General features: G+C 40.4%; 2 protein-coding genes across 2 annotated transcripts in view; one reads left to right on the top strand and one right to left on the bottom strand.

The window, feature by feature from the left end:
• The window catches only part of AK9 (adenylate kinase 9), a 116,095-nt gene extending 108,838 nt beyond the window's left edge, over window positions 1-7,257 (bottom strand). The window contains exons 1-4 of the mRNA XM_052645952.1: window positions 7,135-7,257; window positions 5,350-5,413; window positions 3,777-3,829; window positions 3,585-3,681 (exon numbers count right to left, since the gene is read on the bottom strand). Of these exons, the coding sequence (XP_052501912.1) occupies window positions 3,585-3,681; window positions 3,777-3,829; window positions 5,350-5,413; window positions 7,135-7,251 (331 nt within the window). The 5' untranslated portion in view covers window positions 7,252-7,257. The remainder of the gene's footprint in view (window positions 1-3,584; window positions 3,682-3,776; window positions 3,830-5,349; window positions 5,414-7,134) is intronic.
• Window positions 7,258-15,322: 8,065 nt separating this feature from the next.
• FIG4 (FIG4 phosphoinositide 5-phosphatase) overlaps window positions 15,323-27,220 on the top strand; it is a 183,768-nt gene continuing 171,870 nt past the window's right edge. The window contains exon 1 of the mRNA XM_052645719.1: window positions 15,323-15,452. Within this exon, the coding sequence (XP_052501679.1) occupies window positions 15,387-15,452 (66 nt within the window). The 5' untranslated portion in view covers window positions 15,323-15,386. The remainder of the gene's footprint in view (window positions 15,453-27,220) is intronic.

Here is a 27,220-nt window from a genome sequence, read left to right as displayed (position 1 = left end):
CCTTTCCTTGACACCATTACTAAGCCCTTACACTCCATGCTTTGAAGATGGAGGAATGGTAGACCCTACACCCCTTCTTGCTGGGAAGCTCTGCATATTCCATCATAGGCAAGATAGGCACTCAGCAGGCTAATGCCCAGCCTGCATCACCCCCACCAAGGGACAACTCAGACTGTTCACACCACTGCCGAGGGGAAGCCAACTGGCCCATACCATCACTTTGCCACCGCTTTCTGGCACAGTGGGAAGAAGAAGGTATTCCCACAAAACCGAAGATGGCATGCCACTGCTCTTAGGCTGAAGTGTTGAGAGATTCATGGACTTCAGGTAGCTTAGCACCCAGCCAGCCCTGATAGTTATCTCACCTCATGCCAGCCTGACATGAATGGACACACTGGTGATCAGTGACTTATAGTACCATCTACAATATGACACACTGGGGCAGGGGCTGCCCAGACCAAGGCTGTTCATCAGTCACTTGGGAAAATGATTTTTTCTGGAATATAGAAAGAGAAAGCAGAGAGGGGCTTCTTAGGGTACCCAGGAATTGACTCTTCCTTTTTATCTTGGGTGAGGATGCAGCTCATGGAATCTGATTTTGGCTCAAGGACAACACAGCATGACAGGCTGTGATAAAAGGTTTATAACTAATAGATAATGTAAAGTTTTTTTTTTTTTTTAATAGTGATAGACGCTCCAAGTATAAAAGGGATCTGGTACAGAAAAACATTGATTGGATCTGGCAATACTTTACTGTGCAGGGTTCCTGGCAGCACATATCCATCTTTGGGATTTTGGAATCATCAATCACCCAGCCTCACCCAGGCCCTGACCCAAGTTAATATGTCTATTTTGAAAGCGTTTCACTTTCAATATTGCTTCTACCATCTACCAGGCTGCTGGATAAGACCAAACATCAGAAAGAATCTGTGCTTAGCAGAGAGTTTCAAACTGTGTTTAGCAAAGTGCTAGGTTCCAAAGAAATTTCTCTGGGGCTGCTGTAGGATGGGTGAGGGGAGGCTGGGTAGAAGGGACTCGACATCCTGCCTTCACTGTAGCCTTTCAATGAGCCCGGTTGTGCATGCCTAGACTGAGGCCATGCACTTGCATGCTGATATTATGGCCCTCGGGCTCAAGAATTATTATACGACTGACTTTTCCTCTGCCAGCTCCCAGGACCAGTACCAGTGTACCAGAAGTCTAGGGGAAAGAGGAATACATTGAATGATACCAGGAGGTGTAACTGGCAAAATTCAGAAGCTTAGGAAACTCAAAGACAAATAACCAGTTTCTTTAGCATAAAAAAACACAAGATGCTAGACAGAGGTATGGGCAATTTATAGATTAAAAGGGAATTGTGACACATGAAGCAACAGCAATATGTGAAACCTGGTTGGTTGGATCCTGCTTCAAACAAACAAACAGACAACAAACTAAAGCCAACTAGAAAAAAAGTATATGACGTACAGGGTGAAATTTGACCACAGATGGGTTAGTAGATGAATTATTATTAATTTTTAGGTATGATAATGGTAATATAATAAAATTTAAAGGAATCCTTATCTTTTTGAGATACAAACTAACACATTTACAGATGATATGATATGGATTAGCTTCAAAGTAAAGTTGGTTGGGGGAGGGGTATAGTCAGAAGTGTGAATAAATAAGACTGGACAAGAGTTGTCATTGTTGAAGCTGGGTGATAGACACATGGGGGATTTTATACCAGTCTCTCGACTTTCATTTAACATTTTCCATAATAAGTCAGAAAGTTTATGAATATTGTGAGTGGCAAGCTGAGTAGATTTATTTTTCTAATGTTTCTTTTTTTTCTTTCTCTTTTTGCCAGTACTTACAATTTATGCCATCTTTTTGTGACTGAGTAAGTCACTCTAAATTTTCTTAAGAGGTAAGGTGAAGTAACAGAGAAGGCAATGGCACCTCACTCCAGTACTCTTGCCTGGAAAATCCCATGGATGGAGGAGCCTGGTAGGCTGCAGTCCACGGGGTCGCCAAGAGTCGGACACGACTGAGCGACTTCACTTTCACTTTTCACTTTCATGCATTGGAGAAGGAAATGGCAACCCACTCCAGTGTTCTTGCCTGGAGACTCCCAGGGACCAGGGAGCCCGGTGGGCTGCCGTCTATGGGGTCGCACAGAGTCGGACACGACTGAAGCGACTTAGCAGCAGCAGCAGCAGCAGCAAGGTGAAGTAAAGAAAAAACAAAAAGAAATTTGCCTATATACCTTTATATATGGTCTTCAGTTTCAATCATTATACTTTTTGAGGTAATTTAAGGACCTATGCTGGAATTCTGTGATTGTCTTTTTTACCTTTTTATTCATTTTACTTTCCTCATTCTGAGTGCTTTTCCTAAGTTCATTCTCTTCGTTGGAGGAGGGAATGGCAGCCCACTCCAGTATTCTTGCCTGGAGAAGCCCCTCGGACAGAGAAGCCTGGCGGGCTACAGTCCATGGGGTCACAAAGAGTCCTACACGACTAGGAGACTAAAACACGTTCTCTTTATTGCTGATCAGTATGTAGTTAAATGGATGGATACATAAAGTGCATTTATATGAAATAAAAGAGATGATATGTGAACACATTAATATACTTATGTATTAATAGTTCATTCTGTATATCCAGATCTTTCTTCATATAGAAATAGATTATATGTATATATATCATCTACATTTCTGGCCACTGATCAACATCAACATCGACTGCAACTAACTATGTATGTATACACACGCACATATATATAGTCTTCAGTGAGAAGTCTGCTGTTGCTATTTCCACTATTGATTTCCCCTGTACTGCACTTTATTTGTGCCCCTGTATTCTTAATAGTCACAGCGCCCTCTCTTAATGTACTGAGACTATAAAGCAGATCTCTATATTTTTTTCCTCTCATTCAGTAAATCTCCTTCAGGTGGATGATTTTCTCCCAAACATATCTCGATTCTTCTTTCTTCTTTGGCAAATGCCATAGAGTTTGCCCTTTTCCTTTTAGTCATTCTGAACTTCAGTAGTCTGTCTTGGGAAATTAGGTCCAAAGTCGCAGTTCAGCATCTGTTTGAGCACAGAGAGATTTCTTGGGTCCAGAGTCAGAGGGTAGACTGGATAGAGGCTGAAGCCTGCAAGTATCTGGAGCCAGAGGATAAGTTGGTGCCATTCTAGTTCCCATTTCTGTCTTATGAGTGTGGATTAATGCAGAGAAATCTAACCATGGACAGGGCTTAGTAATAAAACTCAGGGCAAATAGGAAAGCAGTCAGCAGAGGCTGTCAGCAGTGCAGGAAGGGCCACAGCAGGTTATTGGTGCTTTTGCTGGGTAACACGTTGCTAAAAGAAGGCTGAATCACATAAACTTAAAATTTGAGAACAAATGTAGATTCTGAAGAACAAAAACAAGTAAACAAGCAAATAAAACTATCAGAGTTACTCAACTGAATTCAGACTCCGGGATTCCTGCGACAGGGGAAAAAATAAAAACTGCAACTCCAGGAATTATTTGTGCCTCAGATAAACCATGAGTCTTAAGGTTGCTCTGAGAGCCACTGATGTATGAAAATGAACATACCAAAGTGAGAGACTTCTGAGGAGTTCAGCTTCTCCAACATTAACTTTGTGACAAGTTCATCTGGAATGCTTTGGCCACTGATCAGCACTGACTGCAACTAAGAACAAGCATAGATATCGTATATGACTGTATAATGTCCATGTGATACACAGCTTTTGAAGAAATCATAACAGTTTTGAAACTTAGATTTACCATAGCTCCCGTTATAGTGTCACTGGCAATCTGTTCTTCCAAAATTGGTAAAGCTAAAATATGAATTCAGAATATTAGCACAAATTGTTCTGAGAATTTCAAGTAAGAAACATATTTGTGTGTTTTTAACTAGTAACACACGTTGATCTTTGTGTCACTTTAGAGTTTACAAAGCACATTTACACTCATTATATCATCTAAGCCTATCTAAAGTACAAGGTAGCGGAACGTATTCCATAAACAACTTCTCTCGGACATTCACCCAGCTAAAAGATCCTGGGGAAGCTAACTTCCCAAACACCTTTGCACCTTGCATGCTTGTGCTCTGTGTAGTATACCAGGGAATACGGATGAAATGAGGTTGTATATGACAGTGATTTGGAAATTAGTATTATACAAAGTATACACTAGCATTAACATTACTAGTCCAGATACTTTTATAACCATGCATAGTTATATCTACGGCCCATTAATTTTGCACACTGATTGTATAAAAGGAAGTTATACATCCAGAAATGTTAAAAATAGATAAAACTCTGAAATTAATCTCTAATGACTTGGTTCCTTTTTAAGAGGCGATATTTAATCCCATGATGAAAGATATTCTAGGAGAGAAATGACAGGCGCATAACCTAGGGGAGGACCCAGGAACCTATGATGTCCCTATGTGCTGTTAATCTATGATAAGTTTGGTGCTTTTTAAGATTTCCTACAAGTGGATTTTATTTTGATAAAGAAAAAGGGGACATTTTTAAAGTTTTGGGTGTGTTTGTGTTACGTGTTAACAAATTGTTCTCCCTCCAAGTTGTACCAGATCACCATTTCACTAACAGCATGTGAAATGCTCATTTGATAACATTCTTACCAACAATGATAGTAGAAACTGTAAGGATTCACTGCCAATCTATTCAGCAAATATGGATCAGATTATTTACCTTAGCATTTCTTTGAATAATAACAAAGTTAAACTCTTTTTCGTATATTTGTCCATTTTTATTTCTACTTTTATGAATTATAGATGCATTCTTTTGCTTATTTTTCTATTAAGGCATAAATAGTTTTATTGATTAAAAGAATATGTATGTACAAAGATACAAATCCCTGTCTTATATATTGCAAAGAATGAAAAGCGAATTACAAATGATAAAAAATAAAATTAATCATTGAAGATAATTCAGTCCTGGGAAATCTTCCCATGAGCAGCTGTGAGAGTTCCATCTCTTCTCATCTTTCATAGGGAGATACCCACAACACACATATCCCCATTCATTCTAAATTATGCAATTAGAGGACTGGAGGCAGTAGAATGGAGTCAAAGATGTTTCATAAACATCTTAAATTCTATGACCAAAATTAAGACTAACAAAAGGGCAAAACATGTTTGATGCTATTTTAAAGATAACATTAAACAGGGTTGGTAGTGATGTCTGATAAAGCAAATACAGCAAATAACCATAGACTCTAGATAGTAAGTAGATGGGCGTATGGGTGTTCATTGGATAATGCTTTACATTTTAACGCATATTTGAAAGTTTTCATAATAAAATATTAGGGGGGGAAAGATAAAATTTACCTTCTACACGAATACATTTCCATGCCTGTGTTATCTGTTGGGCTAATGTTGTCTTCCCAACCCCCTTAAAAAGAAAGAAATTATGTAAAACCTAAGAGAATAGCTATTTTCCAACAAAACACAATTTTTAAAGATTATATTAATAGGTACTACAATTACATAAATATTATCAAGTAAAATTTTTTCCATACAATAAATAAAGAATAGATCCTAGGTATGAAATATTTATAGCTTCATTTTTCTCTGTTAACTGTCCCACTTGTCACATTTTGTGAAGTGATTTTTTTTTTAAATTAAGAAAATAGTCCTGAAATCAGGAAGGTATACTGTAATGGTATTCTAGCCATTGCCCTCTTGAATTGTTAAATTTTATAATTCTGAATACAAATCATTGTGATAATATTGCGATTCATTATTTTATTTCCTTATGGTTTTTCCAGTGGTCATGTATGGATGTGAGAGTTGGACTGTGAAGAAGGCTGAGCGCCAAAGAATTGATGCTTTTGAACTGTGGTGTTGGAGAAGACTCTTGAGAGTCCCTTGGACTGCAAGGAGATCCAACCAGTCTATTCTAAAGGAGATCAGCCCTGGGTGTTCTTTGGAAGGAATGATGCTAAAGTACTCCAGTACTTTGGCCACCTCATGCGAAGAGTTGACTCATTGGAAAAGACTCTGATGCTGGGAGGGATTGGGGGCAGGAGGAAGAGGGGACGACAGAGGATGGCTGGATGGCATCACCGATGGACGTGAGTTTGAGTGAACTCCGGAAGTTGGTGATGGACAGGGAGGCCTGGTGTGCTGCGATTCATGGGGTCGCAAAGGGTCGGACACGACTGAGCGACTGAACTGAACTGAACTGAAAGTTTATGATTGTGAATGACTGTATGTAAAGACTTCCATACAGTAACTTTCAAGACCAAAAACTTGCTTCTTAATAGACATCTTTGAAAAGTATCATAGTTTAAAGATAAAAGCTCACTTTAATGAAGTAATGTTTACATCTGATTGCTTCCACTGTTGACTTTTAAAACTCCATTATGTTTTTAGAAACATAATAAAAGTTATTGGAAACATTTCTTGACTCTGTCCCAGAGTCTGTAGTAAAGCAAGTCGGGAATTGGGTTCAGTCCTAAGACTCTGCTATTCCAGAGAGGCTTTTATATTAACCACCTCAGGCCCTTTAATGGTAGCTACCAACTAGCTCAGTGGCTGAAAACAGTTCTCATCTAGAGGTCCTTACTAGAACTGCCTAGGAAGGAAAGCTATCTTACAACAGCCATTCTTGGTTTCTTTCTGTTTTGTGGAAAACTGATACATAGGTCCAGTAACAAACTGTGGGTGAAGATGAAGCACATTCCCTCTCAGCAGCTCTAGACACTGATGGGAGAATCTTCCATTTGTCTCTTTAGAGTCCTGCCTTCACATAACCAGAGAGCCTCACAACAAACTTCATAGAAGTTTTATGTGAAAATTGAGTGTGAAATAACTTTGGATCACATACTATTACTAATTGTCATAGAGCAGTGCTTTGATGAGTTAATTTTTTTGTAATATAAAAGCAAAGATAAATATAACTTAGGTTCCTTTTCAGGAATAGTGTACAAGAGGAGAGAAAGTTATAATTTACAACCAGCACTATATCAGAGTTCAAGTCATACAATGAAAGTCTAAAAAACAATAAAAAATTAGCAAACTATGTGGTTTTCATTCTTATATGGTAACATTAGATTATGACTTTAAAATTTTTAAATTACATTGAATAATAAGTTAGAAGAGATAACTTACTGGTTTCCCAAATACAACAAAGCAAACAGGTTTAGACAACATAAAGTTTATGTCAGCTTCATCTTCGTTAAATATATCCACAAAAGGATGCTTTTCTGTCTTCTCTTGAGAAGTCATAATACAAAACACTATAGTAAGAAAGAGTAAGATGGTTAAAGTGCCTAATTTAGGAGAAATAGGCAGGCAGGTTGGGGAGAACTAGAATATTCTGTGAATTTACTGAGCTCAGAAGCCATTCCACTTCAATGAGAGATGGGTTTTGCCAGTAATGGCAAATAAGTTAAACTGATCTATTAAAACAATACTTGGTTCATAGTTTGAGACAGAAAGCAAAAGCCAATATATGTTACATAAAAGACAGCTAAAATAGTCTCTTTGAAAGACTAAATTAAGGAAAAAATACACACATGTCATATACACATAAATGTTTTGATGTGTGTATTCTATTGAAGGTCAAATTAGTGTACACACAATCACCCTCAGAAAGCTCAATAGCAGACACTTAAAAATATCAAATTAAATGCTATATGTATACACACACAAAAATTTGTCTATGGGTATGTATGTAGGGCCTACTGGTGGCTCTGAAGGAAATCCTAATGGAAATGAGAAAATATGTAGAACTGAAAAACAATGAAACTAATATATAACAAAATATATAAGCTTACGATTTAAGAAGTTAGAAAAAGAAAAATAGGAAAAAATTTAAGAAATTAATTAATTAGAAAACATTATAAAAAGAAGGTCAACAAAGCTAAATAGTGGTATTTTGAAAAGATTTACAAATAGAAAACTCTATCAAGATTGATCAAGAACAGAAGATAGAAAGCACAGACAATATTCGACATTAGTTTTTTAGAGGTGTGTTTTCTCACATCTCAAAACTAAGATTTTCCTATGTTTTTGTTTTTTATTTCTTTCATTATAGTCAGAGAATGTTCTCCATGTTATAATAATTCTTTGAAATTTGTCGAGTCTTGTCTTATGGGTTAGCACAAGATAAATTTTTTAAAAAATTCCCTAAATCTTTGAGAAGAAGAAACAATTTATATTTGTTTGATGTAGTATTCTTTAAATGTTGACATCAAGTTTGTGAATTTCATTGGTTAAGTCTTCCATAATGCTTAATGATTTACTGTCTACTTGATCAAACAATATTAGACATAGAGGGAAGCAAAACAGAGAAAATAATGCTACAGATAGATAATAAGATGCTATCATAAAGTTATCCCAAATAAATTTGAAAACTTAAGCAAAACTGACATTACTAGAAAAATCAGCTTCTTAAGAAAAAGAGAAAAACGTGAGTGTTTCTATAACCATTAAAGAAATGGAATCAGTAACTATAAGTCTTCACACAAGGAAACCAGATGGTTTTATTGAAGTGCTCCAAGTCTTATAATTATACAGACAGTCTTTCAGAAAAATGATAAAGTGGAGACTTCTTACATCAGTTTATGGATCTCATATAACCTCCATACCTAAACCAGAGAATAGTGCAAAAAAGCAAAATTATATGCCAATTTCATTCATGAACAAGATTCTTAAAAATCCTAATCAAAGTATTAGCAGGTTGAATTTAGCAATATATGAAGAAGATAAGATTACACTAAGTTGGGTTTCCTCAGGAATTCAAGGACAGTTTAATATGGGAAAATTAATTTTCATATTAAAATAAATTTAAGGAGAAAAACTATATGATCATCTTAATAGAAGTCTGAAATAATTCAGCACCCTTTAATGAGCACTAAAAGATAAACCTCTTACCTACTAAGAATAGAAGTTCTTTTATTGTTACGGTGTATGACAAAAAGATAACCATTATATCTAATGATTAAATACTTAAAATATTCTTTTTTAAGACAAAACTGTAATTATTTCCAGATGATATGATTGTTTACATAGAAAACTCAAATATACCACAGATAAATTTTAAGAATTAATAAAATAGTCCAGTTTGCTGAATTCAAAGTCATTATACAAAATTCAGTTGTATTTCTATAAATCAAAAATAGCTAGAAAGTGTAACCAAAGACAAATATGACTTAGCAGCAAAAACATAAACTAATAATTTAATTAGGATTAAACAGAACAAAAGATATACAAGCCCTTTATGGAAAAGTTATAAAACCTTATGAAAATATTTTAATGAGCAGACTTTCCATGAAAGATGGACCAAAACTTCGTCCTCGTGGTCTGGGAAATTGCTCATGGAACCATGAAGAATGTATTAGAGGGGAATAAATGTGTGTGTGTGCGCTCAGTTCACTGCAGTTGTGTTCGACTCTTTGTGGCCCCATGGACAGTAGCCCGCCAGGTTCCTCTGTCCATGGAATTATCCAGGCAAGAACACTGGAGTGGGTTGTCATTTCCCTCTCCAGGGGATCTTCCCGACCCAGGGACTGAACCCGCATCTCCTGCGTCTCCTGCACTCCAGGTAGAGTCTTTACCATTGAGCTGCTGGGGAAGCGAGAGGGGGCTATATCCTTCCAGGTAAATGTGATATGGTTACATTTTCTGTGGAAGTTAAGAATATTTGAATGGGCTTAAAATACCAATATTATTTTAAGATGACAATATGAAACAAGATGTAGTAAGAAATATTACTAATATATTAAGAAATTGAGATGAAAACTTCATGAACTAAAGGCCTGAAATTTCAAGATTAGAAAAAAAAAATACCATGAAAATTAGCATAAAATGTAGTTGTAAAGGGGAAAATGCATCTAAACGTTTTCAAGAGATCATGCATTTATTAAGGTGTCTCCATAAAATACAGTAAAGTCAAGGCCCTAAAGCCTGGGATGGAGATATGTAGGTGGATGTCTAAGTACCTTGAGTCTTGAACCTCAAATGCTCTGCATTAACAGAAGTAGTTTTCTCATATCTGGAAAAGGGCAGCTTCTCCTTGCCTTACCTGAGGCAGGTGCCTCAGAAAACAAGCTTGACCTTTACAAGGTCTACCTGTATTTTCTCTCATAACTTCTAGAGCAGTAACTGGGGTTAAGTGTCAGCCCAGCCCAACCGGAGGCACTGGACGGGAAGAAAGTTATGCAACTAAAGAGCTCAGGGCCTGACTGTGATGTACCAACTGGAACCAGGAGAAAATGCCTAGGAAAGATCTTGAGGGTGCCAGGTGGGGGGAATGTAGACTGGATAGGAGTTGGTTGATAACCCACATAGGGTTAGGTTTAACATCCTAGCTAGGACACCTAGAGCAAGTCCTAATTTTCACTGCTGATAAGGTTACTTGATTCTTGGGAGAAACCAATAGACTATAGTAAATGAGGTGAAAATGCCAGACTGCCTTAGAGGACATAGAGAAAGGTGTTAAATACTCATGGAGGTGACATGTTAAACAGATTTCTTATGTTAGGCCAGAGAACCATGAGCCAAATCTATTCTTTGGGATGGCCAGAGTATACTCTACTCATTATGATGTTAAACAATGAGCTAGTAAGGGGGCACTGTCATCATTAAGAAGCTCAGAGGTGGCTGTCCTTTTGGGGGGCCAGGATTTAAGGTAAGGGAGAGGCTGCTATGATACTGGTTTCTCGTGTGTCAAAGGGGCTGACAGGGTCTGGAAGAGCAGAGGCCAGGTGGTAGCAATTGACTGTCAGAAACAAAGTAGGCATAATTACTACACTGGGCAGCAAACCCAAAATGGGAACAAATAGGACTCACAGAGATCTATGGCAGTGTTGATAAACATGGACTTTCTAGGGATGAGACAGATAAACAGTCAATGAAAATGTTGATTACCTTACATTTCTAAAATGACACAGGGCAAATGAACCAAAGGCTGATGTCAGTAGCCACAGTGGAAATCATGATTCCTTGTTCATGATTCCAGAGCCAATTTACCGAAGGGAAGGCAAGGAGCCCTCTAGGATGGAGCCTACAAACTCCATAACAAGTACTGATAAAAGGGATTCCCCAGCCCTTCTCCAAGAGAACATACAACCATTAACCAGAGAAACAGACACTCTGGATATAGGAATATTCTCCTATTTCACAAGCTATGGACACAGGGTCTGAGCTGACATCAACACCAGCAGATCCAAAGTGCCATCATAGCCTCCTGTTAGAATGAGGGCAAATGGAGAACCAGTGACAAATGGGGCCTTGGCTCAAGTCTATCTGTCTTACAGTGCATCCAAAGTGTTTACAGGATCACTCAGTGGTTATTTTCATGGTTCTTGAGTGTATAACAGAGATTGCAGCTGGCAAAACCTTCACTGGGGTATGCTAACTGTAGAGTAAGGGCCACTGTGTAGAAAAGGGCAAGTGGAAACCCCTGAAACTGCATACCCATTCCTTAGCTTCTGGCCAAGATAAACAATAGTAAATCATTCTGAATGAAATGGAAGAGTGCTACCCCCAAACTGTTTAAAAGATGCAGCATATTGTTGTATCGGAGAAGGCAATGGCACCCCACTCCAGTACTCTTGCCTGGAAAATTCCATGGACGGAGGAGCCTGGTAGGCTGCCGTCCATGGGGTCGTGAAGAGTCAGACACAACCAAGGCGACTTAGCGCAGCATGTTGTTGTATAGTTGCTCAGTTGTGTCTGACTCTTTTGTGACCCCATGGACTGTAGCCCACCAGGCTCCTCTGTTCATGGGATTTCCCATGCAAGAATACTGGAGTGGGTTGCCATTTCCAGTGGATCTTCCCAACCCAGGGATCGAAGTTGTGTCTCCTGCATTGGCAAGTGAATTCTTTACCACTGAGCCTCCAGAGAAGCCCTTAAAAGATGCACAGTCCTGTTTAATTCTATAGTCTGAATTTCTGCAAAAACCAGACAGATCATGACAGATAATATTGGGCCACTGTAAACTTAACCAAGGGGCAGCCCTAATTTCAACTGCTGTGCAGAGCCCTTTTTCTAGAGGGACACAGTTTCTCATACTTGATATGTAGCTAGTCAACTGGAAAATGTATTTTTTTCAATACACACCAAGGAGGAGGGTCAGAAGCAGTTTGTATTTACATAGAACAGTCAGCAGTGGACATTTAGTCTTACCCCAGGATTCTCCTGCTCTTTGTAACAAATATAGTACAAAGGGGTCTTGTTGATCCACAGTTTTGACAATACCAGGCCTGGTGAGCAGGAAATAGCCAGTGTTCTAGATGCCCTCATAAGATATATGAGCAGCAAAAAGTGGGAAATAAACCTTTAAAGACTCAAGAACCTGTTATAATATACTGGTGAAGTTTTCAAAGGCCAGTGGCCAGTCGTCTGGCGCATTCTGAGACATTCTCTCCAATGTAAAGTACAAATTACTATACCTTACACCTTCTACTTCTAAAAGGGAAGTGCAATATTTTGTAAGTGTCTTTAGTTTTTGGAGGCAGCATATAAAACATTTGGGAATACTGTTCTGATTCATTTAAGGGGTGACTTGGAAAGCTGTCACCTTGGGCTTCCCAGGTGTTGCTAGTGGTAAAGAACCTGCCTGCCAATGCAGGAGATGTAAGAGGCTTGGGTTTGATCCCTGGGTTGGGAAGATCCCCTGGAGGAGGGCATGGCAACCCACTACAATATTCTCACCTGGAGAATCCCATGGACAGAGGAGACTGGTGGGCTGCAGTCCGTAGGGTCGCAAAGAGTTGGACATGACTGAAGCGTGGAATCCCTCCTTGGAAAGCTATCAGTTTTCAGTGGGGCCAACAGCCAATTGCCAACATTCGTTTGATCATAGAGAAAGCAAGGGAATTCCAGAAAAACACCTACTTCTGCTTCATTGACTATGTTAAAGCCTTTGGCTGTGAGGATCACAACAAACTGTTGAAAATTCTTAAAGAGATGGGAATACCAGACCACCTTACCTCACTCCTGAGAAACCCGAATGTGGGTCAAGAAGCAACAGTTAAAACAGGACATGAAACAAGAGACTGGTTCAAAATTGGGAAAGGGGTATGTCAAGGCTGTATATTGTTACCCTGCTTATTTAACTTATATGCAGAGCACATTATGGAAATGCCTGGCTGAATGACTCACAAGCTGGAATCAAGATTATCAGCAACCTCAGGTATGCAGATGACACCACTCTAATGCAGAAATGAAGAGGAACTAAAGAGCCTCTTGATGAAGGTGAAAAAGAATGAAAAAAAAAAAAAGCTGACTTAAAACTCAACATTCAAAAAAGTAAGATCATGGCATCCAGTCCCATCACTTCATGGGAAATAGATGGGGAAACAATGGAAACAGTGACAGATTATTGTTTTGGGCTCCAAAATCACTGTGGGTGGTGACTGCAGCCATGAAATTAAAAGATACTTGCTCCTTGGAAGAAAAGCTATGACAAACCTAAACAGCATATTAAAAGTAGACATTACTTTGCCAACAAAGGTCTGTCTAGTTAGAGCTAGACAGGGGTTTTTCCAGTAGTCATGTATGGATGTGAGAGTTGGACTATAAAGAAAGCTGAGCGCTGAAGAATTGATGCTTTTGAACTGTGGTGGTTGGAGAAGACTCTTGCGTCCCTTGGACTGCAAGGAGATCATACCTGTCAATCCTAAAGGAAATCAGTCCTGAATATTCATTGGAAGGACTGATGCTGAAATGGAAGCTCCAATACTTTGGCCACCTGATGCAAAGAACTGACTCATTGGAAAAGACCCTGATGCTGGGAAAAATTGAAGGCAGGAGGAGAAGGGGATGACAGAGGATGAGATGGTTGGATGGCATCACCGACTGGATGGACATGAGTTTGAGCAAGCTCTGGGAGTTGGTGATGGACAGGGAAGTCCGGTGTGTTGCAGTCCATGGGGTGGGTTGCAAAGAGTCGGACACAACTGAGCAACTGAAGGGAACACACTTAGCAGTTGGAAAATCCTCTAGCAGTGAGTTCTGCGATTAACAGGGGGCCCATCTCCTGGGAAACCTAGCACTTCTACCTAGGCTAGGTTAGCTGCCATTCCAGTACATCTAACACCTCACAGTAGGTGCTCAGTAAATATCTGCGGAATGAAGACATTATCCCCTGAAAAGGGAAGTGGGTTTAAAAAGCGGGGTTTATGGAGATCCCAGTTTAGTTTTGCAAGGAAAGGCACTGGTTTGGCGTCCCCGCAGGAGGTGGGATTCCATTCATGCAACACCAACATGCATCTTAGAGGTGAATTCCGACCCCTACTTACCTGGGCTCAGCAGACCCCGGCAGACTCCACCGTTTGGCCGAAGCCGGCTCCCTGGACCGTCTGTTGAGCGGTTGCCAAGGGATCTGTTGAGCGGTTGCCGAGGGAACCCAAGGCCGAGAAGAGCGCAAAGCCTCTTGGGGGGCGGGACCTATGGATGGGGGTCTATGATTTACTGACGTTTTCTCTTTTTATTAAATATTCACTTTTGTACCCAATTTTGTATTCATAATTATAATATCCTCCTTTTCACAAATATGGAAAGTGACGATCAAGGAGGATACATGCATTGTCTATGTTCACGTACATCAGAAGAAAGAAATCTTTTAACGCAGAACTCCAAAGCCATTGCTACACCGTTACACTCCGCAATTCACTTTTAGAATTTAGAAATGGTTAAACTTATGCACAAAAAAATATGTGGCAAAGTTGGAAATTTCCAACTTTAGGTGATTAAAAGAAATTACCTGAACCACACACCCTCTGGATAATATGAATTCTGTTGATTCTCCTAAGGGTAAAAATAGACAACAAAGAGACGGGAGGGAAAAACAGACACTCAGTGAAAGAACACAGTAGCTTTCCAGGAATATAAGGGCAGAAGTGGAAGTAGGCAGGGAAAACAGACCAACTTGGGAATGAATCTGTCCGCAACTCGGAGAACCGCTTCAAAAGAAGCAATCCAGTCCCAAATTATCCACTTTTCCAAAGAGAAGGACCACAGAAGCGAGAAATTCATCTAAACCCGCAATGCTCTTCCCCTCCCACTTTTCCTGCTGCCAGCATCAAATATGGCGCTTTTGGCTTCCTTCCCCGGCAGCACGCAGGTCCTGGAAAGCTACACCACCTCTCCTTGGTAAATCCTCCAGCCCTGCCCCCGCGCGTCTGGGGCGGGGCTTGCCTGGAGGTGGGGCGTAGGGATCCGGAAACACCTGAACCGTATTAGCTATTCCCTTATAAATTTAGCGTCCAGCGGCGTTTTTCCCGGCTGAACCTGGAGTCCAACTTCTAAGGCGTCTCCTCGTCGAATCTTTTGGGGGCAGCCCAGAGCCTGCCGCAGTTTGGGCCGCGGCCTGGTGCCCTGCCTTGGGGGTCCCCATATTAGCTCGAGCCATGCCCGCGGCTGCTGCCCCCATCATCAGCTCGGTTCAGAAGCTGGTCCTGTACGAGACTAGAGCTGTGAGTACCCCGCGCCGTGGGGCGCCGGCGGGAGGATGGCGGCCGCGTAGGTGTGGGGCAGAGACAGCATTCTCCCCCTTGGCTGCCCCCGTTTTCTCAGTTCCCTTATCCCCGCAGAGGGGAATGTGTCCGGGGCTGGGGGTGGGGGTAGGGGCGGTCTTCGCCTTGTAATCGCACCCTGGGCACTGCTGTTTTTGTATGCAAACATTTCGACTTAAAAAGCCACGGTGGGAGCACACGGGCAACAGGTGTTTGTGGTATCTCAGGAACTGTTAATGGGGCTTTATACGAGTTACTGAATTCTTTTCAACTTTCAGAAAGGCTTAAGAGTTCTGCAGTTCACTGGTTGCAGTACAGGCAGGGGTATGGAGAGTATTTTTGATCATGGCATAGCATTGCTGAGATTGATGTTAATTACGTGCGCTGTAATTGCTGACGTATTTCTCTTGATTTGAAAGGGAGGAAAAACGTATTTTCTTTAAAGACAGTCGATTTGTTTGGGTAACATTGTTTTACTTTTCACTTGACTTTTCCAACACATTTTATTTTATTTCGTCAAATCGCCATGAAAATAGTTACTCGTAGAATAAGCAGACTCGTTTTTAGGTTACTCAGTTCAGTCGCTCAGTCGCGTCCGACTCTTTGCGACCCCATGAATCGCAGCACGCCAGGCCTCTGTGTCCATCACCATCTCCCGGAGTTCACTCAGACTCACGTCCATCGAGTCGGTGATGCCATCCAGCCACCTCATCCTCTTTCGTCCCCTTCTCCTCCTGCCCCCTATCCCTCCCAGCATCACAGTCTTTTCCAATGAGTCAACTCTTCACATGAGGTAGCCAAAGTACTGGAGTTTCAGCTTTAACATCATTTCTTCCAAAGAAATCCCAGGGCTGATCTCCTTCAGAATGGACTGGTTGGATCTCCTTGCAGTCCAAGGGACTCTCAAGAGTCTTCTCCAATACCGCTAGTTCCCTAAAATTGAGGCACCATCAGTCGAACGTGGGCTGTCTCTATTAGATAGGAGAGTATAAGAAGGTACTTATCCTAATACTTTCTTGGTTATAACAGGGTTGTAAAAGCTTGTCTGCCTGAGGTCATCATTAATGTAGAAACAGTGTTGGCCCTAAGTTAATTTTGGTGACGGCTTCATCTGATTAGATCCAGACCAGAAGATGAACTTACCTAATATACTGTGTATGCAGATACCTTCCCCCCGAGGAGAGCCGTGCAGAAGTATCATTTTGAAACAAAAGCTTCTGCTTTCTGTACAAATGCTAATCAATGTCCCTAGTTAGAAACATACATACTATGTTTAAAACACATCAATTTCAGCCCGTTAAGCCGCGCATGCCAGAGGACTGGCTGATATGTGAATGTTCTTTCTAAAGCAAAATTCATATTATAGGGCTTTTCTGCTCAGAAACTTCAGTGGCTCCCATTCTGAGGAGAGGAAACTCTGCATCTCTTAAGTTGCCATTTAATTACTGGCAACTAAATAGATCCAAGGAATTTAAAAAAATGGTAGCAGGCTGTATTAATGAGAATAGTAGCTAAAACTCTTGGAGGAGTTATATAGTCCAGGCACTGGTCAAAACACTCTACATAGTTCATTATTTAATCCTCATAAAACTTCTGAGGCAAATATTGTTGCTATTACTATTATTATTTGGTGAAGGAAAAAATGAGGCAAAGAAAGGTTAGGACATTGGATGGTGTGGGCTGATAACTGGTGCCAGGTGCAGATAGTGTGTAACTGGATGGCAACAAATTGCGTATATAAATTGAGAGTAAATGACTAGAAATTTTTACAGCAATTTGACAGAGTAATTGTATTTTAGATGAATCAGATAAACATAGGGCTTGTGGATTATGTCTTTGGTTTTTTGTTTTCAGCTTTAATATGGAAATTTCAAGAAAATACAAAGTAGAATAATAAACTCCCATCTAGCCATCACCCAGCTCCAAAATTACCAACATTCTGTCATCCTCTATTACCTATAACTTGTTCCACTTCCCACCCACCACATATATTTTATATGGTTCTTTTTCTTTAAAATTTACATAAATTGAATGCACAAATCTAAGCTACAGAATTTGGACAGAAGCATACGACTAAGCGACTTCACTTTCACTTTTCACTTTCACGCATTGGGGAAGGAAATGGCAACCCACTCCAGTGTTCTTGCCTGGAGAATCCCAGGGACGGGGGAGCCTGGTGGGCTGCTGTCTCTGGGGTCTCACAGAGTCGGACACGACTGAAGCGACTTAGCAGCAGCAGCATACATGTGTAACCACACCCCTGTGTTGTCACAGAAAATTCCCTTGCGTCCATATCTGGTCACCTGTCCCTTCCCTCCTGGCAGGTAATCTGTTTTTTACATGTTAGATTAGATACGCCCGCTAAAGAATTCTGTGTGAATAGAATTGTGCATACTGTCTTGAGTCTAGTGTCTTTTGCATCATGTCTTTGATGTTCATCCATGTTGTGTGACAGTAGTTAGCTGCTGCTTTTTCTTGAGTACTCATCCATTGGATACATGTTCCACAGCTTTGTTTATCCCTAAACAATATTGACTTAGGATGCTACCACGTTTAGCCTGTTGTCTCTTACTGACCTGTCTCAGAAGTGTAGGCCAGGGAAGAATCTGAGCCAGGGGAGGGGCTGTCCTCCGCCTCAGGCCACGTGCAGACAGGAGAGAGAAAGCAGATAGCGGATACACTAGCACCTTTACGGTGGTTGGAGTGGACGTCACTAACTTATTAAGGGCTTGCCTCTCAATGGCTGTTTTAAAAGGTGTCTGGGAAAAGCAAACCAGGAATTTATGGTGGGACTCCTCAGCTCACTGGGTATCTAAATGTCCACACTGTTGGTGTGAGCAGGGACGAATACTGAAAAATGCCTAGGGACCACTCAAAACAGTGTTTTTCTCATCACACTCAGGTACAGTGGATCTCACTACTACTTCTTTAAAATTCACTCTGATTTTTATGTTTTACTGCAGTAAAGTTGATTTAATATGTTGTGTTTATCATAGGTGTACAGAATCTTTTTTAGTTCAACATATAGATTTCTTTACTCAAATAGGTAGCAACAAGGTGTTGAGTAGAACTCCCTTGCTATACAACAGGTCCTTGTTGATTACCTGTTTTATGTGTATTATTGTTGATTTGTTAATCCCAGTCTCCCAATTGATACCTTCCCTCACCTTTCCCTTCTGGTAACCATAATTTTGTATTCTAATTTGGAGACTCTATTTTTCTTTTGTCAGTTGGTTCATGGGCGTCAGTGTTCAGATTCCACCAATATGTGATATGTCTTTTTTTTTCTGACTTACATCACTCGGTATGATGACAGCTACTTTCATGCATGTTGCTGCGATAGGAATTGGCTCATTCTTTCTTTTTCGTGACGGAGTAATACGCCATTGTGGACATGTACCACTCTTTCTTAATGCATTCATCTGTCCTTGGACATTTCTCTTGCTTCAAGGTCTTGGGCAATTAGAAGTAGTACTGTAGGGTACATTTGGGTGCAAGTTTTTTTTTTTTTTTTTTTTTTAAGAATTCTGTTTGTCTATGAATATCCTGTTAGGAGTGGGACTGATGAAGTATATGGTAGCTCTGTTTTTACAGTTTCATAGTTCTGTATTGTACCATTATCATTCACATACTCCTGGAGAATCCCATGGACAGAGGAGCCTGGCAGGCTACAGTCCATAGGGTCACAAAGAGTCAGGCACAACTGAGTGACTAACACTTACTTACTTAGCAGTGTAAGAGTATCCCCTTTTCTCCATGCCTACTCCAGCGTTTATTGTTTGTAGACATATTGATGATGGCCATTCTGAACACCAGATGGTGATCCCTTCTGATTTCCATGTCTCTAATAATTTGTGACTTTGTACATCATTTCATGTATTTTAAAAAAAATTGGTGTCAGTAGTACTTGCCTTTTCATATTGTCTTAATGACACTTTGCCCTTTGTAAAGATTTCTTTTAGACTACTTACTGAAAATTTTGAGGACAGCTATCTTGCAGTCTAGCGGTTGTTTTGAATATTGTCCCCTAAGCAACAGTTTTTAAGTTGTTCTTGCGTCGAACAGCCACAAGGCGGCAGCATTTCTTCGAAGCCCAACTCGGCCTCCTTTAGCAAACAGAGCCTCAGTGGAAGTCGTGGTTTGGGGTTGTATATTGGACTGGATTGTGCCAGAAGCAACACCCCAAAGCTTGGATCTTGTTGTCTCCTTTTTTTTTTTTCTAGTTTTATGTATAGTTTTTTCTTGAGTAACAGTGATATACAGTGTTTTGTGTGTATAGAATCTTTTACATTTGCACGTATACATAGATCGCTTGATCTTCAAATTCTTATAGAGATTATTACAGAATGTTGAGTAGACATCGCTTGGTATACTCAAGTCCTTGTTGATTATATGTATTTTGTATATGATAGTTTTTATTCGTTAATCCCAATTTCCTCATTTATTCCTTCCCAGCATCTTTCCTCTTGTGTAATGATAATTTTTGATATTGTGTAATGATATTGTGTAATGATATTTTTGACTGCTGTGAGTCTGTCTGTCTTTGGTCAGTTGGTTTCTTGGTATTAATTTTTACATTTTACCTTTAAGTGAAATATATCTGTTTTTTCTGAGTAACATCTCTCAGTATGCTTAGAACTAGGTCCATGTGGGTTCCTGCAACTGGTATTATTTCCTTCTGTTTTGTGGCTGAGTCTCGTTCCATTGTGGACATACACCACTTCTTCCTAATTCATTCATCTCTCCATGTAATCTTTGTTGGCTTCTAGGTCTTTGGCCTTGTAACTGGTGGTGCAGTACAGCTTTGGATCATGTTCCTTTTTGAATTCTGGTTTCCCCTGGATTTTCTCATAGGCCTGGAACTGTGGATCATGTAGGTAGCTCCAGTTTTCCTTTAAAAGCACCTACATGCAGGGAGTGTAGCCAGTTTCAGCCCACTTGCATCTTAGGAGGTTTTCCTTTTCTCCAGGCCCTCTCCACTGAGGATTCTTTGAAGACTTATTGATGATGGCCATTAAGGCTTTGGCATTGTGAGGCCTCACTGTAGTTCTGATTTCCTTGTCTCTAAGAAGAGGGGAATTTGTGCACCATTTCATGTGTTCTTTTCTTTAACTAAATGGTGATGATAAAATTGACTTGTAGTTGGCTCCCTGAAAGTCAACCAGGTGTTGAATTTTTTTGGATGGCCTACTTCAGGACATTTATTGACAGAAGGTTATCATTTACAACTCTGCAACTCTTGTGACTATTGCATGCCCAATAAGCACTGATTTTAAACTTGCTATCTTGGAAAACAGCCACAATGCGGCAGGATTTCTTCATACCCAACTAGTTACCACGGAAAGCAGAGCCATAGTGGTCATGGTGTTTCTGGGTGTAGATAGTGTGGAACGTGCCAGCACAAACACCCCTGATCTTGGGTCTCATCACTTACTGTTTTTAAATTAATTTAGTTATTATTAATAACTATTATTTTGGCTACTGTAAGTGCTGCTGTAGTGGACATTTGGGTGCCAGTTTCTTTTAGAAGTCTGGTTCTGTTTGAATATCCTGTTAGGATCAGACTCTCAAATCTATGGTAGCTCTGTTTTTACCTTTTTAAAAAAATTAATTTATTTTAATGGGAGGATAATTACTTTACAATACTGTGATGGTTTTTGCCATACATCAACCTTTTAAAGACAGTTCCCTACTGTTCTGTCTCGTGGCTGTTACCATTTACATGCCACTGGCATTTTCTCCACCCCTACTCTAGCATTTATTATTTGTGGACATTTTGATGATGGTAGTTTTGACTGTGATTCCTCATTGTAGTTTTGATTTCCATGTCTTTAATAATTTGTGACTTTGTGCATCATTTCATGTGCTTTAAAAAAAAATCATGTGAGTAGTATCTACCTTGTGATATTGTCTTATGAAATACAGCCCTTTGTTAAAAAAATATATATATATATTTTTAGAATACTTACCCTAGACAGTTTTTGAGGGCTCATATCTTAAGTCCAGTCATCCTTGTGAATGTTAGTCCTCGTAAAATGCAAGTGTTAGTCGCTTAGTTGTGTTCGATTCTTGTAATCCCATGTGATGTAGCCCTCCAGGCTCCTCTGTCCATGGAATTCTCCAGGCTAGAATATTGGAGTGTGTAACACTTCCCCTTCTCCACGGGATCTTCCTAACCCAGGTATGGAAACAGGCTGTCCCGCTTTGCAGGCCCATTCCTTTACAGTTTGAGACACCAGGGAAACCCAGTTTCCTGTGTGGGTGTGTTAGTTGCTCAGTTGTGTCCGACTTTTTGTGACCCTTTGACTCAAACCCGCCAGGCTTCACTCTCCACGGAATTCTCCGGGTAAGAACATTGGATTGTGTAGCCATTCCCTTCTCCGTAACAATTTTCAAGTTGCTGTCAAGGCTGTGTGTTGTCACCCTGCTTATTTAACTTCTATGCAGAGTACATCATGAGAAACGCTGGACTGGAAGAAACACAAGCTGGAATCAAGATTGCTGGGAGAAATATCAATAACCTCAGATATGCAGATGACACCACCCTTATGGCAGAAAGTGAAGAGGAACTAAAGAGCCTCTTGATGAAAGTGAAAGAGGAGAGCGAAAAAGTTGGCTTTAAAGCTCAACATTCAGAAAACGAAGATCATGGCATCTGGTCCCATCACTTCATGGGAAATAGATGGGGAAATAGTGGAAACAGTGTCAGACTTTATTTTTTGGGGCTCCAAAATCACTGCAGATGGTGATTGCAGCCATGAAATTAAAAGACACTTTACTCCTTGGAAGAAAAGTTATGACCAACCTAGATAGCATATTCAAAAGCAGAGACATTACTTTGCCAACTAAGGTCCGTCTAGTCAAGGCTATGGTTTTTCCAGTGGTCATGTATGGATGTGAGAGTTGGACTGTGAAGAAAGCTGAGCACCGAAGAATTGATGCTCCCTTGGACTGCAAGGAGATCCAACCAGTCCATTCTGAAGGAGATCAGCCCTGGGATTTCTTTGGAAGGACTGATGCTAAAGCTGAAACTCCAGTACTTTGGCCACCTCATGAGAAGAGTTGACTCATTGGAAAAGACTCTGATGTTGGGAGGGATTGGGGGCAGGAGGAGAAGGGGACGACCGAGGATGAGATGGCTGGATGGCATCACGGACTCGATGGACGTGAGTCTGGGTGAACTCTGGGAGATGGTGATGGACAGGGAGGCCTGGTGTGCTGCGATTCATGGGGTCTCAAAAGAGTCAGACACGACTGAGCCACTGAACTGAACTGAACTGTTGCGGAATATAGCCACAAGGTGGCAGCATTTTCCAAACCGCAACTCGGTTCTGGGGCAAACAGAGCCTCAGTGGACATCATGATTTGGGGTTGGCAATTAGACCAAAATGTGCCAGAAGCAACACCCCAAAATGTGTGTCTTGTCACTTCTTTATTTTCTAATTCAATGTTTAGGTTTTATTGGGTGTAACAGTGATGTGCAAAGCTGGATGTGTACAAAACTGTTATATTTACACATATACATATATCTATTGATCTTCAAATTATTTTCCATACAGGTTATCACAGAATGCTGGGTTGATCTCCCTTGGTATACCTAGGTCCTTGTTTGATTGTATATTTTATATGTAATAATTTTTATTTGTTAATCTAAACATCCTTATGTATTTTACATGTAATGGTTTTTATTTGTTAAACCAACTTCCTAGTTTACCCCTTCCCCATGTTTCCACTTTCTTAATGATGATTTTATTTTGTGACTCTGTTTCTCTTTGATAAGTTGCTTTTCTTGGTTAATTTTCAGAATCCACCTTTGAGTGATATCATGTGATATGTCTTTTTTTTTTTTTGAGTTAGCTCTCTGAACACAGAAGTAGTTCTAACCATACTCAGTTCAGCCGCTCAGTTGTGTCCGACTCTCTGCGACCCCATGAATCGCAGCGCGCCAGGCCTCCCTGTCCATCACCAACTCCCGGGGTTCACCCAGACTCACGTCCATCGAGTCCGTGATGCCATCCAGCCATCTCATCCTCGGTCGTCCCCTTCTCCTCTTGCCCTCAGTCTTTCCCAGCACCAGGGTCTTTTCCACTGAGTCAGTTCTTCACGTCAGGTGGCCAAATTATTGGAGTCTCAACACGTCGGTTGCTGCAGTTGGTATTTTTCATTCTGTTTAATGGGTGAGTCAGGCACCACTGTGGGCCTGTACCACTGCCTGTGCGTTCATTCTCGACGGGCACTGCCTGCAGGCCTTTGCAGCTGTAACTGGTGATGCAGTGCAGCTTTGGATACATGTTCCTTTTTTGAATTCTGGTTTTTTCCGGAGACTCCCTTGGTGTGGGACTGCTGGATCACAGGTTTCTCATATTTTCCTTTAAAGGCACCTGCATACTGTTCTGTGTCAGGACTTTTCCAGTGTCATCTCACCGTCACCTTTTAGGCTCTGCTTTTGTCCAGGCCCTCTCCACCAGTATTCTTCGAAGACTTATTGATGATGCCCATTCAGATTGGGATGAGGTGAGCCCTCATCGTAGTATGGATTTGCATGGCCCTAAAAACTGGCAAATTAAAGAAAAAAATTTTTTTTGAAAAAAGCAAAGTGTTAATAAAATGACTTGTTGAAATTGGCTCCTTGAAAGTGGGCCATGTGTTGAATTTTTTTGATTACTTTCTTCGGGACATTTAGTGACAGTATGTGTCATTTGCGCATGCTGTCTGAATGTTGTGTGCCCATGAGCGTTGATTTTAAAGTTGCTGTTTGGGAAAAAGCCCACAAGGAGGCAGGATTTCTTTATGCCCAGCTCTACTACAGAAAGAGGCTAGTGGGAGTGGTGTTCTTGAGTGTGAATTCTTGTGGAATGTACTAGCACAAACACTCATAAGCTGTGTCTCAATATTTGTTTTTTTATTAATTTTTGTTTTTTAATTTATTATTTAAAAAATGTGTTTAGTTGTGTAGAGAATCTTCTCCAGCTCTGTGTGTATCTGTCCCTCTTTGGCTTCTTTTCCCACATGGGTTGTTGCAGAGTGTAGTGCAGACCTCCCTTGCTCTATAGTAGGTCCTTTTGATGATCTCACCGATGTCACTGAGCATATTAGACCTAGGTTCACGTCTGTTTCTGCAGTAGACATTGTCTCATTCTCATTCTCTTTTTTTTTTAAGCATTCGAACAGAACATCTAATTTTATTTTTATTTTCTTTATTTAAATCAAACTTATTTATCTAGCTTTTTAACCCCCAAAGCATTTTGTATTGGGATATAACTGATTAACAATTTGTGACAGTTTCAGGTGTACAGTGAAGGAACTCAGTCATACATATTATTTTTCGTGACTGGATATTATGCCATTGTGGACACATACCCCTTCTTCTTTAGCATTCATCTGTCCTTGGGCATTTTAGTTGCTTCCAGCTGGTGGCGACTGCAGGTGCTGCTGCAGTGCACGTTTGGGTGCACGTTTCTTATAGAAATCTGGTTGTTTTCAAATATGCTGTTAGGATGGGGCTGTGAAATCGATGGTAGCTCTGTTTTTACTTTTTAAAGACAGTTTCCTATTGTTATCTCTGGTGCCTGTTAAGTTTATATACCACAGGCCCTTTTCTTCACCCCCTCTCTTGCATTTATTGTTTGTGGACATTTTGATGATGGCCATTTTGACACTGCAATGTGATCCCTTATTGTAATTTTTATTTCCATGTCTCTAATAATTTGTGGGTTTTGTGCATCATTTCATGTGCTTTAAAAAAAAAAATAGTGTGAGTAGTTTCTACCTCTTGATATTGCCTTGATGAAATTCAGCCCTTTATAAGGAAAATTTTTTAGAATACTTACCTAGGGGGGTTTTTGAGGACTGATACCTTGGCAACCCACTCCAATACTCTTGCCTGGAAAATCCCACGGATGGAGAAGCCCGGTAGGCTACAGTCCATGGGGTCGCAAAGAGTCGGACATGACTGGGCAACTTCACTTCCACTTTCACCTTACAGCCCAGCCACCGCTGGGAATGTTAGTCCCTTAAAGCGAAAGTGTTAGTCGCTCAGTTGTGTGACTCCTGGTCACCCCGTGGAATGTAGCCCACAAGGATCCTCTGTCCAAGGAATTCTCCAGGCAGGAATATTGGAGTGGATAGCCATCCCCATCTCTAGGGGATCTACCTTGACCCAGGTGTGGAACTCAGGCCTCCTGCATTTCAGGCAGATTCTTTACTGTCCCAGTCACCAGGGACACCCAATTTCCTGTGGTGTGTGTTAGTTGCTCAGATGTGTCCGACTCTTTGCGACCCATGGACTGAATTTCTCCAGCTCCTCTGTGCATGAAATTCCCCAGGCAAGAATGCTGGAGTGAGTGAGTAGGCGTTCCCTTCTCCTGAAGGTTGTAGTTGGTGTTGTGGGCGACGTCCACAAGGTGGCAGCATTTCCCCAAGCCCAACTGTGTACTCTGGCAACAAGAGCCTCAGTAGACATCTTGGTTTGGGGTTGGAAATTAGACTCATACCAAAAGCAACACCCCAAAACTTGTGTCTTGTCGCATCTTTTTTTTTTTTTTAATTCAGTGTTTAGTGTTTTGGGGCGTGACAATGTTGTATAATGTCAGATGTGTACAGAAACTTTTATATTTACATATCTATAACTATTGATCAAGTTATTTTCCATAGAGGTTATTACAGAATGTTGAGTTGACCTCCCTTCGTATACCAGGTTGATTACATATTTTAAATGAAATAGTTTCTATGTTAATACAAACTTCCTCATGTATTTTATATATAGTGATTTCTATGTGTTTCTCTAATTTACTCCTTCCCCACATTGTTCTCCTTTCTTAGTGATAATTTTATTTTCTACTTGGTAACTGTTTCTCTTGGTCAGTGGTTTTCTTGGTTGTATTTTAGATCCCATGTGTAAGAGATATCATGTGACCTTTTTTTTTTGTTTTTGTTTTTGTTTTTTTTTAGTTAACTGTACCCATGTAGGAAGCTGCACCTGGTTTTTTGTTTTTTAATCCTATTTAATGGGTGAGTCATATACCATTGTGGACCTGGACAGCTGTCTCCTGGTGCATTCATTCTCAATGGACACTTTACCTGCAGGTCTTTGCTGCTGTAACTGGTGATGCAGTGCAGCTTTAGATCAATGTTCCTTTTTCAAATTCTGGTTTTCTTCAGATATTCCCTTAAGCGTGGGACTGCTGGATTATAGGTTGCTCTTATTTTCCTTTAAAGGCACCTGCATAATTGTTCTTACCAGTTTGGTCCCACCATTACCTTAGGAGGCTGTGCTTTTCTCCAAGCCCTTCCTACCAGCCTTCTTCAAATATTTATTGATGATGGCCATTTAGACTGGTGAGATCAACCCTTGTTGTAGATTTGCATAGCTATAAGAACTGGTAATTTTGTGCATCATTTCATATGTTCTTTTTTTTAAACATTGGTAATGAAATTGTCTTGTAAAATTGGCTCTTTGAAAGTGGGCCATGTATTGGATTTTTTTTTTTTTCGATTACCTTCTTTAGGACGTTTAGTGACAGCATGTGTCATTTATAGCTGTGCAATCCTTGTGAATGTTGTGTGCCCAGAGCATTGATTTAAATTTGCTGTTTGGGAAAATGGCCTCAAGGAAGCAGGATTTCTTCATGCCCAACTCTAGTAACTAGAGAAAGCAGAACCTAGAGGCAGTGGTGTTCCTGGGTGTTAATTTGTAGGGAATGTGCCAGCAGAAACAACCATAAGCTTGT

Source organism: Budorcas taxicolor, chromosome 9, assembly GCF_023091745.1.
Source record: "Budorcas taxicolor isolate Tak-1 chromosome 9, Takin1.1, whole genome shotgun sequence".
Lineage (NCBI taxonomy): Eukaryota > Metazoa > Chordata > Mammalia > Artiodactyla > Bovidae > Budorcas > Budorcas taxicolor.
This window is presented reverse-complemented; position numbering and strand designations above follow the sequence as displayed.